The 16,384-nt window shown below is 46.2% G+C and overlaps 1 protein-coding gene across 1 annotated transcript in view; it reads right to left on the reverse strand.

Moving 5' to 3' along the window:
* GALNT16 (polypeptide N-acetylgalactosaminyltransferase 16) overlaps window positions 1-16,384 on the reverse strand; it is a 124,693-nt gene that overhangs the window by 22,522 nt on the left and 85,787 nt on the right. The window contains exons 4-10 of the mRNA XM_014577129.4: window positions 14,825-14,892; window positions 11,546-11,611; window positions 10,589-10,710; window positions 8,445-8,532; window positions 7,177-7,261; window positions 5,238-5,341; window positions 369-495 (exon numbers count right to left, since the gene is read on the reverse strand). Of these exons, the coding sequence (XP_014432615.2) occupies window positions 369-495; window positions 5,238-5,341; window positions 7,177-7,261; window positions 8,445-8,532; window positions 10,589-10,710; window positions 11,546-11,611; window positions 14,825-14,892 (660 nt within the window). The remainder of the gene's footprint in view (window positions 1-368; window positions 496-5,237; window positions 5,342-7,176; window positions 7,262-8,444; window positions 8,533-10,588; window positions 10,711-11,545; window positions 11,612-14,824; window positions 14,893-16,384) is intronic.

Raw genomic sequence — 16,384 nt, forward strand, 5'->3', positions numbered from 1 at the left:
GGATGACAACCCCCCTTTCTGTGGCAGGCTGAGCTGGAAGGAAGAAGATGGACTGGGCCAGGAATACCCAGGACTGGGATTCCTAGGGACACTAAGGATATGTCCTTCCAGGTTAGCATTCCAATCCCTGACAATGCAGACTGAGGAAGAAGGAAATGCACTTTATGTGGTGGGCCCCGCATCATTTCTTTGCCTAGGCAGACAGCTTGAGGCCGAATCTCGTCAAATATTCAGTCATGAGCAATCCTCCCTGAATCCCCAGGCAAAAAAAGGAAAAGGAGAGAGAGGAAGACAGATACGGGATTATTTAGACATGCTGAATAAGCATGTGGCTGACCCATCTGTCACTGCAATCTCCAAACACCTACTTGATATAGGTCAGTGCATTGCCCTCTGGAAAGTCATAGGGGTGGCGTTTCCTGAACACATGGCCAACTCGACTGCAGGGAACAATCTCCAAGCTGCCACCGCACATCCACACTCGGAAGGAGAGCTCTGGAAGAGACCCCAGGCATCAGACGATACCAGACAAACAACACAAGTAAAACACCTATGAATAGAGGAAAAAACCCACCGCAATGCCTTTGCCTCCTCTCTCTGTGCACATGCCATAGATGCAATCAATGGCAAAACCAGGAAGGGTGAAGTGACAGAGAACCGCTTAACATTTTGTTTAATTTTTGTTAAAAATGAGCGGATCCTTCTCAGATTTTCTTCCTATCCTTCTCCTTTCTCTGGCACCACCCCTTTCGTAAGATACGTACTCATTTATCTTGGTCCTTGTGGCTGCCAAACTTTTAAAATGGCTTCAGGCAACAACGCTATGTGATGTTGCTAACATTACACTGGCCCCCACAGTTTTGGACTTCAGTGGCACACAACCTCAGTCTATGAGAGATGGGGCTGCCCCAGGAAAATAGACACCCCTGAAGAATTCAGAATGGATGGCAAGTCTACAGGGAAAAGTAGGAGCATGGGGGAAAAGGAACCGATTTTGGAAAGGGGTGGGCGTGTGAGGGAGAACAGGAAATGACAGAGAGAAGAGGAGTTGGGAAGGTCCTTTGATTTCCTTAAGCTGCCCATGCCTGGAATACCCTCTGCTATGCCTGCAGAGACATGGCGCTGGAGCACAATTTCAAAGCAAAGCGTATCGTAAACACCTGACCACAGATGCTCTCTCCCTCTCTCTTCAGGGCAATGACCCAACTGATCAGGTGTATGTATTTTCAATTAAACAGGTCCATGTAGCTCAGGTGCTTGTGGCCCCTTGACATGGCAAAATTTGGTGACCACCAGTATAAAGGGTCCATGTCTCCAACACTGTCTCCCCCTGCTTTCTCCTCTCCTGGTCCCTGAAATTCCAGCAGCTGCAGTAAATCTCACATTAATGTTTCATCTGTATCACACCATCTCACCTGACTCTGCCAAAAAGGGGGAAGGAGTGAAAACGCTGTTTGCTCACAAGTTCCAAAACTGAGCCCAGTTTATGTAAGACACACACACACACACACACACACATATACACATTGCTTACAGAAGCCTGACTGACTCTGAAGTCAAATTCAACATTTTGTTAAAGGACTTGCAGAAACACAGGGGCTTTGATGTGCAGTAGCTTATTTGCATCACTAAAGAGGCAGGCACTTGTTAAGGATTACGGGTCTGCACCCCCTCCCACAAGTTTAATCATTGCATTATACTGGATGGGTTCCCCACTTGCATTTCATATGGTGGGGAAAGCAACAAAAGTAGAAGGGGAGCAGGGGGGAAAAAAATCAACCAAGGAGCTGGAGAGGTTTGTGCCAGGTTCCCTACAACAATGGAGCCTTCCAGAGACTTCAGCTCATATAGATTTGCCTTCAGGCACTTTACTTACCAGGCCATGGGACAGGAGCTACAACATTAAGATGCCCCCTCAAAAAATAATCCTTTCAGGCTGAAATATGACATGCACACCCCATGGTTGCCATATGTTAGGCTTCCCAACCCCAGGATGCCAGTCTAACTCCTTTGGAAGCAGTGGGGTTGGCTGTTTAATGTAATCAGGGGTTTATTTTAATGGCTTCTGCTTCTGCCTGAGTAAAGGAGCAAATGTCAGTAAGTCACCTTTTCACTGCTATCTTTTGATTCCTTTCACATATCCCAAGCAGTCTGTGCGCAATAGGGATCAATTGAGAGACAAACAACAGAAGAAAGTCTCCCAGACAAGAAAGGACTTTAAAAAATAACAAGTTATATGTTTCTTCTGCAGGTGTGTCCAATTGGCTTTTTCACTCCTAGGTTCTGACTCATTCTGGGCCAGGTTGCAGGCTAATGATAATGAATGTAGCCATTATGAAATTCTGGGACTAGTTTGTTCACTTAACCTGATGTACGGGTTTCAAGACAGTTCTTGGTTCTAGGGGGACATGGCCAAACCGCCAGGCACATATACACACATGGAGAGAGACACAAGAGAGACAGAGACAGACACACAGAGAGACAGATACAGAGACCGAGAGAGAGAGAATCTATTCCATATCCATAAAGCCTCAGGATCCCCGAAGAAAAGCAAACAGGACAGAAGATGATGCAGTTCACACAATACATCACTTTAGTTAGACTTCTTTTCCTCAAATACAGAATAGAAACTGGAGATGGAGAAGATTTATTAGGTGATTTAATCCATCTCCTGGGACAAATGTTGGATTGTTATGCACTATATGTTTCCTAGCACTCTGCCATTGCAGATGACTCACAGCACTGTGGGTTTCTACATTTCCCCCCAAAGAGACTTCTCCCAGCTCAGGGGATGCTTACACTTGGAGAGGAGAGTGTGATGCCTAGCTTCAGGAGACATACCCACACTAGCTTTGAGCAAACTAGCGTGCTAAAAATAATGTAGCAGTCCCAAGTATTTGCCTCTGGTCTTGGATGTGTATGTATTTAGGGTGGCTTACCCCTTCTACTGCTTATGCTGCCATGGCTGTGCTCTATATTTAGCTCATTAGCTTGATCAACACTAGCCTTGGTATATGTCCTTGAGCTGGAAATCACACACTCAGCATACCCTAAGACATCTCACTGACATGAAAACTTGCTTGGAATGCTTGCACTCAGCTACCAAGTTACTCCTGCCTACCAGGTGAAGCAAGAAGCAAGATTTTGTGAGGAGTGTATAGTGAAGTATCCTATTAACATGTCCTTTCAGATATGCACTTGCTTCCCTACCTTATTTTTAACTTTCCTCATGTGCAAGTGGAGCTAGGAGGAATTTTCATATAAGAAATTTGTTGAAAAATTGCCTTTAAAATCCACTAATAATTTTACAATGAAAAAGTATATTTTTAATACAAATTGTATTAACCCTCCCCCCAAACCTGGCTTTCTATAAACAACACAAAAATGAAAAATATCCATCACCATTTTCTATTTAATTATCCTTCAGGTATCTGGTGGACATATAATTTATATGTCAAGGTAGAATGAGCTTTATATTATATTTTAATTTCTGGGATGGGTACCAACAAAGTTTCATGGAAATCTAAAGAAATACAATATGGAGTCATCCAACATTAGATCTTTTCAGCAAAGATTCCACTCCTCAGTTTTGTTTTCACTATCCCTACTGTATTCTTTCAAATGCCAAAAGCATGAAATGCATTCTTCTTTAAAGGGGATTTTATCTGCAATTAATAATATAAACAGAATACATTTGTGGTAGCTTTATCATTCTTAATAATCCTCCTATTGCCATGTCTGACTTCTGACAGATCATCATTTCCTATGTGTCTTAGAGAGGGGACCCTCCACTTAATAGAAAAGTTACTTTTCTGAGCTCCTTAGGCGATACCGAGTAGCACTTACTGCAGGCAATCAAGGCTTAGAACTGCTCAAACAGTGAGCAAAATCACCGTATAATTCCAGAGAGAGTTGAGCCAGAGGGAGGGTTTTTTTATTATGACAAGAGATACTGAAACACGGAAAGAGATATGTACAGATTTGTTTCATTTAACAGGGAAGACAAATAAATTCGTTACTTTAAATCCACTCTTCCTCATCAGCAATATATTTTAATAAAGTCCCACATACTTAATTTCTATGTGCTCTTCTTTTCAGTTGTTTCTGCTGCTATATCTATCCCTACCTTCCCTGTGATGATTCTACAGCACAGGCATCATCTCACTTGGGAGAAAGAGATGCCTCAAATTGTCTCCTCTGGGTAGGATTGTGGAGGCAGATTTCCGTGCTTTGCTATGAGAAATAACAGCACCTGGGAAGATACTCCTCAAATAGTTTTAGAGCCCGATCCCAGTCCAAGAGATTTCATTATGAATATCTGTGCCCAGATTTCACTCCCAGGCTATGTCTATACTGCAGAGCTTTTCTGGGATACTGGAGGTATCCCGGAAAAGCTGTGCCACATCCAAGGAGCGCATCTGCTTTTCTGCAAACATTTTTTGGAAAAGCAGACACATTTTTTGGCATTCCTATAAACCTTGTTCTATGAGGAAGAAGGGATGTTCTGAAAGAGGGTTTTCTCCAACATTTGGCCCCATGTAAATGGGCCAAAGGTCAGAAAAGCCTCTTTCAGAAGAGAAGTGGAAAAAGATACGCAAATTGTGGTTTGCAATTTGCATATCTTTTTCCAACTTTTCTTTGTAGTGTAGACGTGACCCCGAAGAGACTTGGCATACTAGGAACACTACATTTCAAAGCCATTGTCATGAGATGAGAACTCACCTTTATTAGGAGAAGAGGGGATGTGTATGGAAAGTTTTAATGGTACTGACGCTCTACTTCAAGACCTGTATGACTATGGAATGGGACAGGAAGAAGAATCACTTCCGAAGATTTGATGTTAAATATGCAGATGTTACTGTTATTTATTTGTATTGAAGTGTAGAAAGCTTGTATAGAAAGCTTCCTTCAAAGATGAGGACCCAATTCCGTTAGGTGCTGTGCATGCATACAACAAAAAGATGGTGCCTACCTTAAAGAATTTATTACCTCTTGGATATATACATGAGCCAGTAATACAGATATTGCCAGCCATAATCTAGAACCTTATGCTGATACACAGATCACAGGAGTGGGGCATTTTTATTGGTCGAGAATGCATCCCATCTATTTGCATACTGACACAAAGTGCTCAGTGGAACGCATATTTTGTCTGACAAAGAGTTCCTAGTGTTGCTTTCTGTGAGAGGAGGAAGGGGAGGGGAGCAGAGTACATCTTGAGTAATTTCACAACTCACCAAAGTTCTCTCCTCCCCAGATATCCATCTGAGTGTCATATCTTCCCAGATGATTAAACCAGGACTTATTGATCACAAAGATGCCTCCTGCTATAACAGGTGTTCTGGAGAGAAGGAAGAAAAGGCAAGCACATAATCAAACAATAATAATAATTTCTTCTTGCACGGGACTCTTCATCTGAAAATCACAAGGCACTTTAGAAATATTAATTAATTAAACCTCATAAACCTGTGCCACCCCCTTTGTCCTAGTCTGCATTTTACAGATAGGGGTAATTTGGCTAGGCATCGTTCCACACCTCAGTCACATTATAAGATTGCATCAGAACTGGGAATACAACACAAATCTCCCGACTCCACGTCTAGTGGTTTCACCAATAGACCATCCTTCCTCCTCTTGTTAGATTCTATCACAGTATTTACAAAGTTAGGGCAACGTCTTTTGCTCTTTGCACAACATTCTCAATATGAAGGAACCACATGGGCACAGTGGGGTCCAAACAACTGCTGGGCTATTAATAGAACTCAGCTACATATATACACTGCTGTTCTGTCAGGGGGTCTGGTGGTTTCTGAAACATGAAGGATAGTGAGGACTGCTCACAAACTACTTACTGGGATGCTATCCAAACCCTATCTGCTATAGTTAAAGTATCTTGCTTCTAAATAGACAAGAATTAGGGGTTTGTGTCAGCATTTTTCTCACTTCAGTCTTCTCAAAGCTCTGCACACAATAATAAACCTGCCAGTGACTGCACTGGCCACCAGAGAAGCCCTTATGTGCCCAACCTCCATCTCTGTCAGAAACTTGAACTTTCAAAGCTGGGAAAGAAGGATAGTTAAGTGCTTGGACTGGTTTCTGTTCCTCACTCTGCCACTGAATTTCCTGTGTGACATTGGGCAAGTCAGTCAACCTCTGTGCCTTAATTCTTCATCTGTAATAGGGGGTAATAGCACAACCCGACCTCACAAACTGTCCGGAGGATACCTTCATTAAAATGTGTCAGGCACTCAAATGCTAGAGTGATAGGGGCCATGTAAGTAGACAGATTGAACGGGCTGCAATCAGTATTCCTTCTCTTTTTGTATGTCCCTGTGCAGAATGACTTTTATGGTGTGTACCAATATGGAGGTGATGTATCCCATAACAAAAGTCATGCCGCACATGGACAGACAGTGTGTGGCGGGGTAAAGTCGCAGGGATGAGGTATGGGAAGGGCTCAAGGATAAGGCAGAGGATGGGTATATAGGAGGGTGAGGGCTCTGGCTGAAAGTACAAGCTCTGGGATGGGTCCAGGATGAGGGGTTCAGAGTGCAGGAGGGAGCCTATGGCTGGGGCAGAGGGTTGATGTGTGTGTGGGGGGCAGACTCTGGGTTGGAGCGGAGGATGAAGGTTCTGGGATGCAGGCTGTCCCAAAAAGAGAAGACTCTTTCAACCCTCTCTCACTGCAGCAGCTTGGGGCCAGGTGAGAGGCGCTTCTGTACTGCCCCAGCAGCTCCAGTGGGCACAGCCAAGGGGGCATCTGTCCTTCAGCCGTGGCAGGCTGGAGGCAGCTCCATGTGGGGCTGGCAGGGAAAAACGCCTCTCCTCCTCAGCTGCAGCCAGGGAGAGGTGCCTCTTTCCCAGCCATGACGGTTCTGGGGCTTGGGGAGAGGCATCTCTCCCCGCTGCAGCTCTGTGCCCCAGAGCCCCGCAGCGTGGAGGGAATGTAGGCTGTAATGGCCTGTAAATGCGGTTAACTTACAATGTTACGTCTTCCATTGTTCAGGGAACAGGGAATTGATATTAGAAGCTTTCACAAACATTACAGGACTGCTTCAAACGTCCCACAGGACAAATGCCTGCCGCACGTGGCATCCACAAGACAGATTCTTGTGCACTCCTGAGGCAAAGATGGCATTCAAGAGAGAGATGCACAAGCCCAGCAGAGATGGGTACCTTATGGACTGGGTTGGATCCGTTCTGGACATCTTCTGCTCTATAGGGATTTGCTCCCACTTAAAGTGAAGGCTCCAGTCAAACCCTGAGAAGAAAAGAAACGCTAGGGAGAGAAGCCCATAGAATAAGAGTGCAATGCCAGCTACTAGAATACTCAGGAAGTCTGCAGCAAGGACATTGGGAAATAGCAAAAGGATGTTGCAAACCTTGTTTTGCTGGCCCTAGTGTCTGTTTTTCACACACAATTTTCCACTAGCCTGGGAAATAGACCCAGGCCTTCACTGTGTGCTGGTGTTCAAAGGGTGCCTGTTTTGCCCCCGCAAACCCACCCCCCTGAGGCAGGTGCCACGCCAGATTGCCTGTGTTGCTCCGCACATCAGCCAGCAGGAGGCAGCCTGGCATGTTGGACCTGCAAATGCATAGAGGCAGAAGTCCCAAGGCTACCCCACATGTGCCCCAAAATAGCAAGAGCCTTCCACATTGCAACAAAATGTACATGTGTTGAGGTACCATTTGAAGTCACTCCAGGAGCTCCCTTCCCTTAGCAGCATTTGTCTGCAGTTCATCTACTTTCCAACTCTTCTGGAGTGTTGTCAAGGTGAGATGTGATAATCGGGGCCCCTGTCGTCTGGTCAACCTGCCTTTTACCTCATTAGCTGACAAAGTGATGAAGTTTGGAGCAACGCTCTTGGTGGGATGCTGGTGGATTTCCGGGAACAAAGGCTCCAGTTCATTATCATTGGTTTTCCCGTCTATCACTTCTTGAGTTGCCCCTTGTTTCGGAATTACTCTCAGTGGAACCCGTAAAATGATGCCAGGTAATGGAGACCCACAAATGGGGTGGGTTCTAAATTCAGGGGTAGTGGTGAGAGGAGGTGCTGGCAGACGGGATGAAAGGGAGAGAGAGTTGAGCCAGACAACGTTGGAGGGGGCAGGGATGGTAGTGGTAGGGTTTAGCAGCTAGAAGAGATATTTGAGAATATTTTCAGGGGTTATTGCGGGAGGGTTTGGCAGCTGGGATGAATAGCTGTGGGAAGCTAATTAGGGATAGAAGGAAGCTCTGATGTCTGCTTGGCACAGGTGAAAGGAGAGGCTCTTTGCATCCCTCCAAGTTGGTCCATGGTCTCTTCTCCACTGGAGCAGGTCCTTCCAAGGAGCAAAATGCATCAGACAGAAAAAGCAGAGCGCAGGTATTGCTGCCATCACTAGCTACTCCTTTGCCACCATCCCCTCGGGTCTCACTTATCCCAGCCATTAGCCTTACCCACCTCCCCTCAGATCTGCTGATGCTGCCAGGTAGGCAAAATTATCCAGGCTGATCACATCGATGATTGGACTCACCACTCGGGTATAATCCTGTAAGAACAGAAGCATGAGAGAACAATCAGGCCTCTCATGGGGGCTGGCAAAGGCATGGGATATCGGAGACAGGAGACCATGCCCACAGCAGCAAAGATAAACACATCAGCATATTACATTGCAGCTCTTTCTTAGCACCGGTGTGGAAGCTGGGTAATGACTCCATGGCTACTGCACATGCCTATAGATAAGAAACTACCAGCTCTGCTTCATAGCTATGACAGGAGATTGGAACTAAGAGCCTGCTTGTAATACAAGTTAGCACACAGGATCGCTGGTAAGAGATAGCTCTTTATTTCCTGGCCTGCCACATGACATGGGTCCCTATTTCAAAGGTTCATATCCCTGACACATAGGCAGGAATCAGTACCCAATGTTCCTCTGATTTAAAAAAAAGCCAATACAATTTTTTAAAAATCTCATTACCAGCCCAAACCAACCACACAGCCAACTAATAAGCCACAAGGAGAGACAAATCATGGTTAAAAATAGATAGCAAGTAGATGTTTTTTAATTTGCCTTCTGGTTTTTGAGCCTTAGGGAGAACATCCATCACATTTTCATGCTATTCTCTGCAACCATAGGCACTAGACATTTAGTTTGTATTACAAGAAAGCTGAGATCCTCAACTCCCAGAGCTGGGGCTTTAAGAAAAACACCAGCTTTCACCACACTCATGATAAAACGGAGAGAGTCGGTAATGCTGAAGGTGCCTAGGCATTCATCTGTCACTACTGTCTCTGGCCTTCTGCGCACACAGCCCCTGGTTCTCAGAACAAGGTCCTGCTGGGGTCTGTATTCAGGCCTTGAGCCTGCGTGTGCTATTTGGTTTCTCATAGTCAGTAATGTGCTGTCAATAGCAGTGTTGGCGTACATCCCTTCTATGGTCTGTGCTCTGTTACCACCCATCCAGGAGTCCTGACATTCCAGCCTCCTCACAGTGAGAGACAGGTGTGAACCAAATCCCCTGACAAACACCTACAAAATTGGACTCTTGAACCTGGACCCAGATCTGATCATGGCAACGGACCCCTATATCTAAAATGGGCCGAATCAAAATCCCAGCACAAGCCTCTCCAGAACTCTAGAATGCTTGGATCAGAATCCAAAAACTTTGCAGTTCAGATCCAAGTGTGCTAATAACTACTCAGTCCCATCTGCAGAGGCACCGTCATTGTGCTGCGGCTGCTGCTGCCAGGAGCTCAGCTTTACGAGCAGAAGTAAAGCAGACATTTATGGGCTACTGAGATGGAGGATTTATTGAGTAGGCTTAAAAAGAAGCTCTAAGGTTTCACCTTCTTCCTCCCCTGGGTACTAAACTGAGCAGATACATGAAATGTGCAGCAGCGCAAGTACCTCCCACTCCTCTCCTGGGCCCCATTAGTTCATGGGCTCCTTCCTTCAGAGTAGGAGAGCTCTGCTCTTGCAGGTGGGAGAGAGATCAGTCCCCCTTTCCACTCCCCTGCTCTTTCATTGCAGGATTTTCAGCAGCAGAGTCACATCCTCTTTCAACCCCATGGCGAATGCCAACGCTGCTGCCTGATATTCCGCTCTTTCTCCTAGGGGCACTTCGTGCTGGGGGGATGGTTCTGTGGGCCTGGTGTTTGTTGCTGGGAGCATTAATAGCAGGAAGGTTTCAGCGGTCACGGGGTGAGGTGGGGAAGGTTCAGCAGTGGGAAGGGGACTTGGAGCAAGGGAGCAGGAGTGGGTGCAGAGGTTGTGTGTGTTGTCTATATGTGAGGGGATGTGAAATGGGGTATCCAGGAAGGTTAAAGCCGTGGTCAATGACATGAGGATTTTCACAGATCTCCCCTCCCCTATTACATCCCCTTCCCCATAACAGGGACGTGTTGGGGCCTGCAGGAGGAGCCCTGATAATATACAACAGGTGCCAACCACACTGGATATTTCAGGCTCCGTACTCCTCTTACAAACATCTGAGCTCGACAGGGAGACCTTGGGTGCTTGCCCCCGATGCTGCAGCTCACAATGTGCCAGCTGCAGGAACAAAGAAGCTAGATCCTGGCAGGGGGTGTGTGGCGGGCTCTCTCACCTCTTTCACTCTCTGAAGCATCGGCTGCAGCCACTCGCTGTTCACCTCACAGTGACTGTCCAGGAAGGTGAGAATCTCAGCCGTGGCCACCTCGGCCCCTCGCACTCGGGAGCGGATCAGCCCTAAGACGAGGAACAGGCAGAGGAGGGGAAAACAGTGGAAAGACCAGAGTGTAAAATGAAGTGGAGATTAGGGAGAGAAAACACTGAACTGCTACTGCTTAGAGAAAATAGAAATTCTCCACGGCCTTGCATCTCGTGCAGTCATTTACACTGCTTCAGGGTCCTGATTGAACAGGGCAAGCTGGGGAACAGAGGGTCTGGGCTGTGACCTGGGGCAGGGGATTGGGGTGCAGGATCTGGGAAGGGATAGGGGGCAGGAGGGGGAGGGGTTTAGATTATGTGGGGTATGGTGCCAAAAGGTTGGGGTGCCAGAGGCAGGCTCTGGCTGGGAGACTTACCTCCTTGACCCCCAGCCAGCAGCCTTCTCAAGCAGACCCCTGCCTGCCCCGTCTCTGCACTGGCTGCAAGGAGCCATGTGGTTTTTGAACAACTATGAGCCTGAGGAGAGGTGGGAAAGACTGCTTCCCAAGCTTACTGGTAACAACAGGCAGCTCCTATTGGCCGAAACCGTGCTGGGGGTGGGAGCAGTGGGAGCAGCGCGAGAAGGCTCACAGCTGTTCACACAGAACCCAGCAGCAGCTTCTCTCAGAAGCATGCCGGGAGAGGGGGGGCAGGCGGGGCAAGGAATCTACTTGAGACTCCCCACTGCGTCTATGGGCTGGATCTGGTGGCTTGACAGGCCAGATGTGGCCTGTGGAGGGTATTTTGCCCAGTCCTGAAATAAAGCTTTGTTGCAAGCATGAATTGTAACCATGAGAAATAGTATCTGGGGGAATGGAGGGCAGAAGGGGTGACTTTGAGAGCAGATGGTACCTGCAAAGTTTTTCGCACTCACCTTCTCGCCGGCTGTTGCGTAGACATTTGACCTTTGGGATCTTGGTAAGGAGCTGGCAGTCCTCAGCTTAGAAAAGGAGAAAACATTTGGCATAAACACATTAATTATTTGGCTTCAGTGGAGCGCTCCAATTAATTGCATCTCTATGAAGGGAAAGCGCTGCTGTCACTTCATACCACTTTAATCAACCTGATAGCCTTAATCCCATTGTCTAAAATACACCCACGAGAGCTCTGCTCTCTTGACAGTCCTCCTCACTGAGTGCTGAGCCAAAGCCCCCCGGATGCACTGAAGGACAGAGGCTGCAGCCAATTTGAGTTCAGCCCAGCAGAAGAACAAAGGGACATATGCTGTAGGTGTAGAGCTGGGAGTGGGAGAAATTGAGGGATGGCAGGGAGCAAGTGCAGAGAACCCAAGAAGCCAGGGAGAAAGAGACCTATTTTATCAGGTGATCTAGTCCATCTCCATCCACTAGATCATTCAAGACTGTTGCCTACGATCTGTTCTCTGGGATAGTTTTCAGCTTAGTTTTAATTTATCCAAGCCATGGTGATTAACCATCTTCCTTGGGGACGCTTTTCCACTGTCTAATAGAGGAACGGTCGACTGAAGGCAACACCAGCAACTTGCCGGGAGCCCAAGTCGCTCCTGATTTGCATTACCTGACAAACATCACAGAACACTGCAGCTGCACACCCCACACTGCATCTGGCAAGAGTGACCTTCCACTCAGCGCATATTGGAGCAATGCATGCTGGGAGGCTGAGGCTGAGAAGGCCGCATCTTCCCGTGAAAGAGGAGATACGCCACAGGCCTCCCTACAGAACTCTGCCCACAGGCTACAGTTTGGAAATGCCTGTTCTAACAGATACCACTGGGGCAAAAGTTTCCATTTCCTCTCTGCCCTCCCTTTCTTCTCTGACTCCCCTACTCCTGCCCCATGGCCAGCTCTTTTATCCCAGGTGCTTTTCATCAGCTTGCAGAGCCCTTTGCTTGTCATCATCCTCCCACAGTCTGTGTTCTGAAGAGACACGCTAAGGCACCCGCTAAAGTGCTTCTCTTGGCATCTCTGTATAATAGGAGCTTTTCCATTTTCAAGGACACACATAATCCACAATATTGCATGGGAAGCTTAGCTTGCTGTATCGTCCAAATGTAGTGACAAATGCTTGTGAGTAAAAACTTATAGAGATATAGGTGAGTAAAAACCATAGCTCATATGTTTGGATTTAAATGGCCTCTTCCTATGTTGTTGTTGTGGCCATTGGTTCCACATTTGCCACTGCTGGGGGTAAATCATGGGTGGAGGCATCCATGGGAATGGAGCCCAAGAAGCCATTTGTGTTGGGATGAAATCTGGTTGCACAGAGTTAACTGGCATTCCTGACCCCTCTCAGTGTTGAGAAAGCTGTGGTGAAAACACAGCTAAGTCATCTCTTTGAAGTAGGAATAAGATCCTCCGGAAAAGGGCGCTTTTTCCGGAGGATCGGGGCCAGTGTAGACGCTCTTTTCCGGCTTTTTTAAAAGCCGGAAAAAAGCGGCGTACATTTTTATTTAAATGCCGCGGGGGATATTTAAATCCCCCGCGGATTTCCCTATTACGGCTTCTGAAATTAACATGTCCCTTCCGGAAAAGGGGCCAGTGTAGACGTAGCCATCGAGACATTGCTGGATGTCTGTCACAAAGGAATAGTGATAGAAATGTAGCCGTGTTAGTCTGGTGTAGCTGAAGCAAAATACAGGACTATGTAGCACTTTAAAGACTAACAAGATGGTTTATTAGATTATGAGCTTTCGTGGGCCACTGAGGAAGTGGGTCTGGCCCACGAAAGCTCATCATCTAATAAACCATCTTGTTAGTCTTTAAAGTGCTACATAGTCCTGTATTTTGCTTCTGTCACAAGGGAAGATTGTGTTTCAGCCCTAGACAAGTCCAGGTGAATGCAAGCATCTATTTCCAGGTTATTCACCTATCAGGAATGTAACAAGAATAGGCCTGGAGTCCAGCTCAGGAAATCACCTCCTAGCTCTGACCCTAACCTTGCTGTGTCCTTGGGGAAACCGAGGCACCGAGGGCCAAATGTGCAGAAGTACTCAGCACACTAGAGCTGCCATTGAGAATAATGGGACACTTCTGATAATCTTGTCATTTATTTAGATGCCTACGTGGACACTCTTTTGAAATCTGGGCTGTTCTAATCCAATGCTTGCAAAAGTGGCAACTAAGTCTGAGTTTGAACTGTCGGGTGCCCAACTTGGGACCTGCTTTTCACAGCTGCTGAGCCCCACAGCTCCCATTGCCTCTGACTGGACATGAGGGTGCTCTGCACTTCGCAAAAGCAGGCTCTTGGTGTCAAGCTAACATCTAGGACCTCAGCACCACACTCAGTGGCTACTTTTGGAAAATATTTAGAAAAGTGCAGCTAGCGCCATTTCTTTACCTCACAGGGGCACTGCAGACAGTCACCATAAAATGCTATAACACACTGTAGTAATTAATTACATCTGAAGACATAGTTAATTATTATCATTAATATGGTGCTGCATTATCCTGGTCCCTGTGGAAGCCCCTTGCCCCTTGTGCCCACTCCCATCATATAACTGCCAAGAAAATGCAAGTCTTGTGCACAGGGGAGTGCATAAACTACTATGTCCTAATGCCCTCAAGGGAATGAATTACCCAAAAAGTGGCATAGAGGAATCAGGGCACAGCCTTTATTCTGTGGAGCTGGCCAGGATCATGCAGCATACACTCCTGCTTCACACTAGTTTGCTGGAGCAGGTCTTGTGACTCTTACAGCAAAATCTCACCCAGAACCACCCCCAGGGATGCCCTAGCTACATGACATTCCTAGCTCAGGGCAAAAGCCACAACCTGTCTGTAAGACATGAGAGTTTGCAGCAGTTCTCTGTGGTCTCTCTCGCTCTCTCTCTCACCCATATCATCAGACACTGCTGGCCTACACGCACCGTAAATGGGTTACACAATCTATTAAATGGTAGTTAATGAGACCAGATAGTACCCTGGCAACCTGGCCAGAACTGCTGAGCTCACACAAAGAGAAGAGTAAATGGGGAAAGAATCAGGAGGAAAACATGGCCTTTTTGCCATGGGTAGAAACTAAACTAGGCGCAGAAAAGTCTCTCTCCTTACGCTGTTCTTTTTTTTGCCAACAGCCCGGAGAGAGAATTTTTGAGAAGGAGTGAAATAGAGTAGCGTGAATGTAGGAGAAAATGAAGGACAGAAAAGCAAAAGGAAGATGAAGGTTTGATACTTACGATCTGAGCTGAAGTCATCCACTAAAATGATCTCCTGAATAAGATTGGCAGGGGTGCGGTTCATAACACTGCAGGAATCCAAGAAGGAAAGACGTACCTCATCATTATTAAACAAAAGCTTTCACTTGTACTGTCTGTAACCTGAGTAGGGTGACCCGATGTCCTGATTTTATAGGGACAGTCCCACTATTCAGGGCTTTGTCTTATATAGTCACCTATTATCCCCACCCATCCTGATTTTTCACACTTGATTTGTCACATCTTGAATACTGCGTACAGATGTGGTTGCCTCATTTCAAAAAAGATATATTGGCTTTGGAAAAGGTTCAGAAAAGGGAAACAAAAATGAGTAGGGGGTTTGGAATGGGTCCCATATGAAAAGAGATTAAAAAGACTGGGATTTCATTTTAGAAAAGAGGAGACTAAGGGAGGATATGATAAAGGTTTATAAAATCATTACAGATATGGAGAAAGTGAATAAGGAAAAGTTATTACTTGTTTCCATAACATAAGAACTAGGGGTCACCAAATGAAATTAATAGGTAGCAGATTTAAAAACAAACAAAAGGAAGTTTTTCTTTACCCTGCACACAATCAACCTATGGAACTCCTTGCCAGCAGAGATTGTGAGACCAGGAATTTAACAGGGTTCTAAAAAGAACTAGATAAATTTTTGGAGGCTAGGTCCATCAGTGGCTATTAGCCAGGATGGGTAGGAATGGTGTCCTTAGTTTCTGTTTGTCAGAGGCTGGAAATGGATGACAGGTGAGGGATCACATGATGATTACCTGTTTCTGTTCACTCCCTCTGGGGCATCTGGCATTGGCCACTGTTGGAAGACAGGATACTGGGCTAGATGGACCTTTAGTCTGACTCAATATGGCCCTTCTTATGTTCTTCAAGACCTTGTGTAGCTCCAGTCCAAACTATGTTGTGAATCTTGTTCCTTATGTCTCCCTTTATTTGTTTTTCTCTGTCAACAATGCAGGCAACACCAACCACTTTGCTTCCTCTGCCCACTCAGATCTTTGTGCCATCTTTCATAATGCCCCCCAAGTATGGAACAAACTCCCCATCTTCAATGGGACTACTCACGTGTTTCAAGCTAAGCACCTGCTCAAGTACTTTGCTGGATCAGGGCCATAAAGAGGAGAACAATGTGACATTATTATTAAAAAACCCCACCACCCTTAGGCTAACAGTCTACAGTGGCACTGGCTTTTTTTACTGCTCTCTCCCCCTTCAAACACATAACTGCTTTGCTGTTCGCTTCCTCATCCCCCTCTATCTCAGTGTTATGTTTCCACATGCTTGCCCATGAATATTTGTGTTTCAGCTTATATTTCCCTAGCTGTCTCAGCCTGCATTTTTTTCTATGCCAGCTCTCATTTTCTGCATCTGGTTCATATTTCAACCCACTCTGGGTCCCTTAGCATTACTCTTCTATTTTCTCTGATGACTGCAACTTCTCCCAAATTACTGTCATTTGCAAGTTTCATATGCAGGACCACTCTGTGCTTTGTGTAGTAATTCACACCTGTACAAAGTGAGAGTAAAATA

This window comes from Pelodiscus sinensis, chromosome 5, assembly GCF_052426305.1.
Source record: "Pelodiscus sinensis isolate ZL-2025 chromosome 5, ASM5242630v1, whole genome shotgun sequence".
NCBI classification, from domain to species: Eukaryota; Metazoa; Chordata; order Testudines; family Trionychidae; genus Pelodiscus; species Pelodiscus sinensis.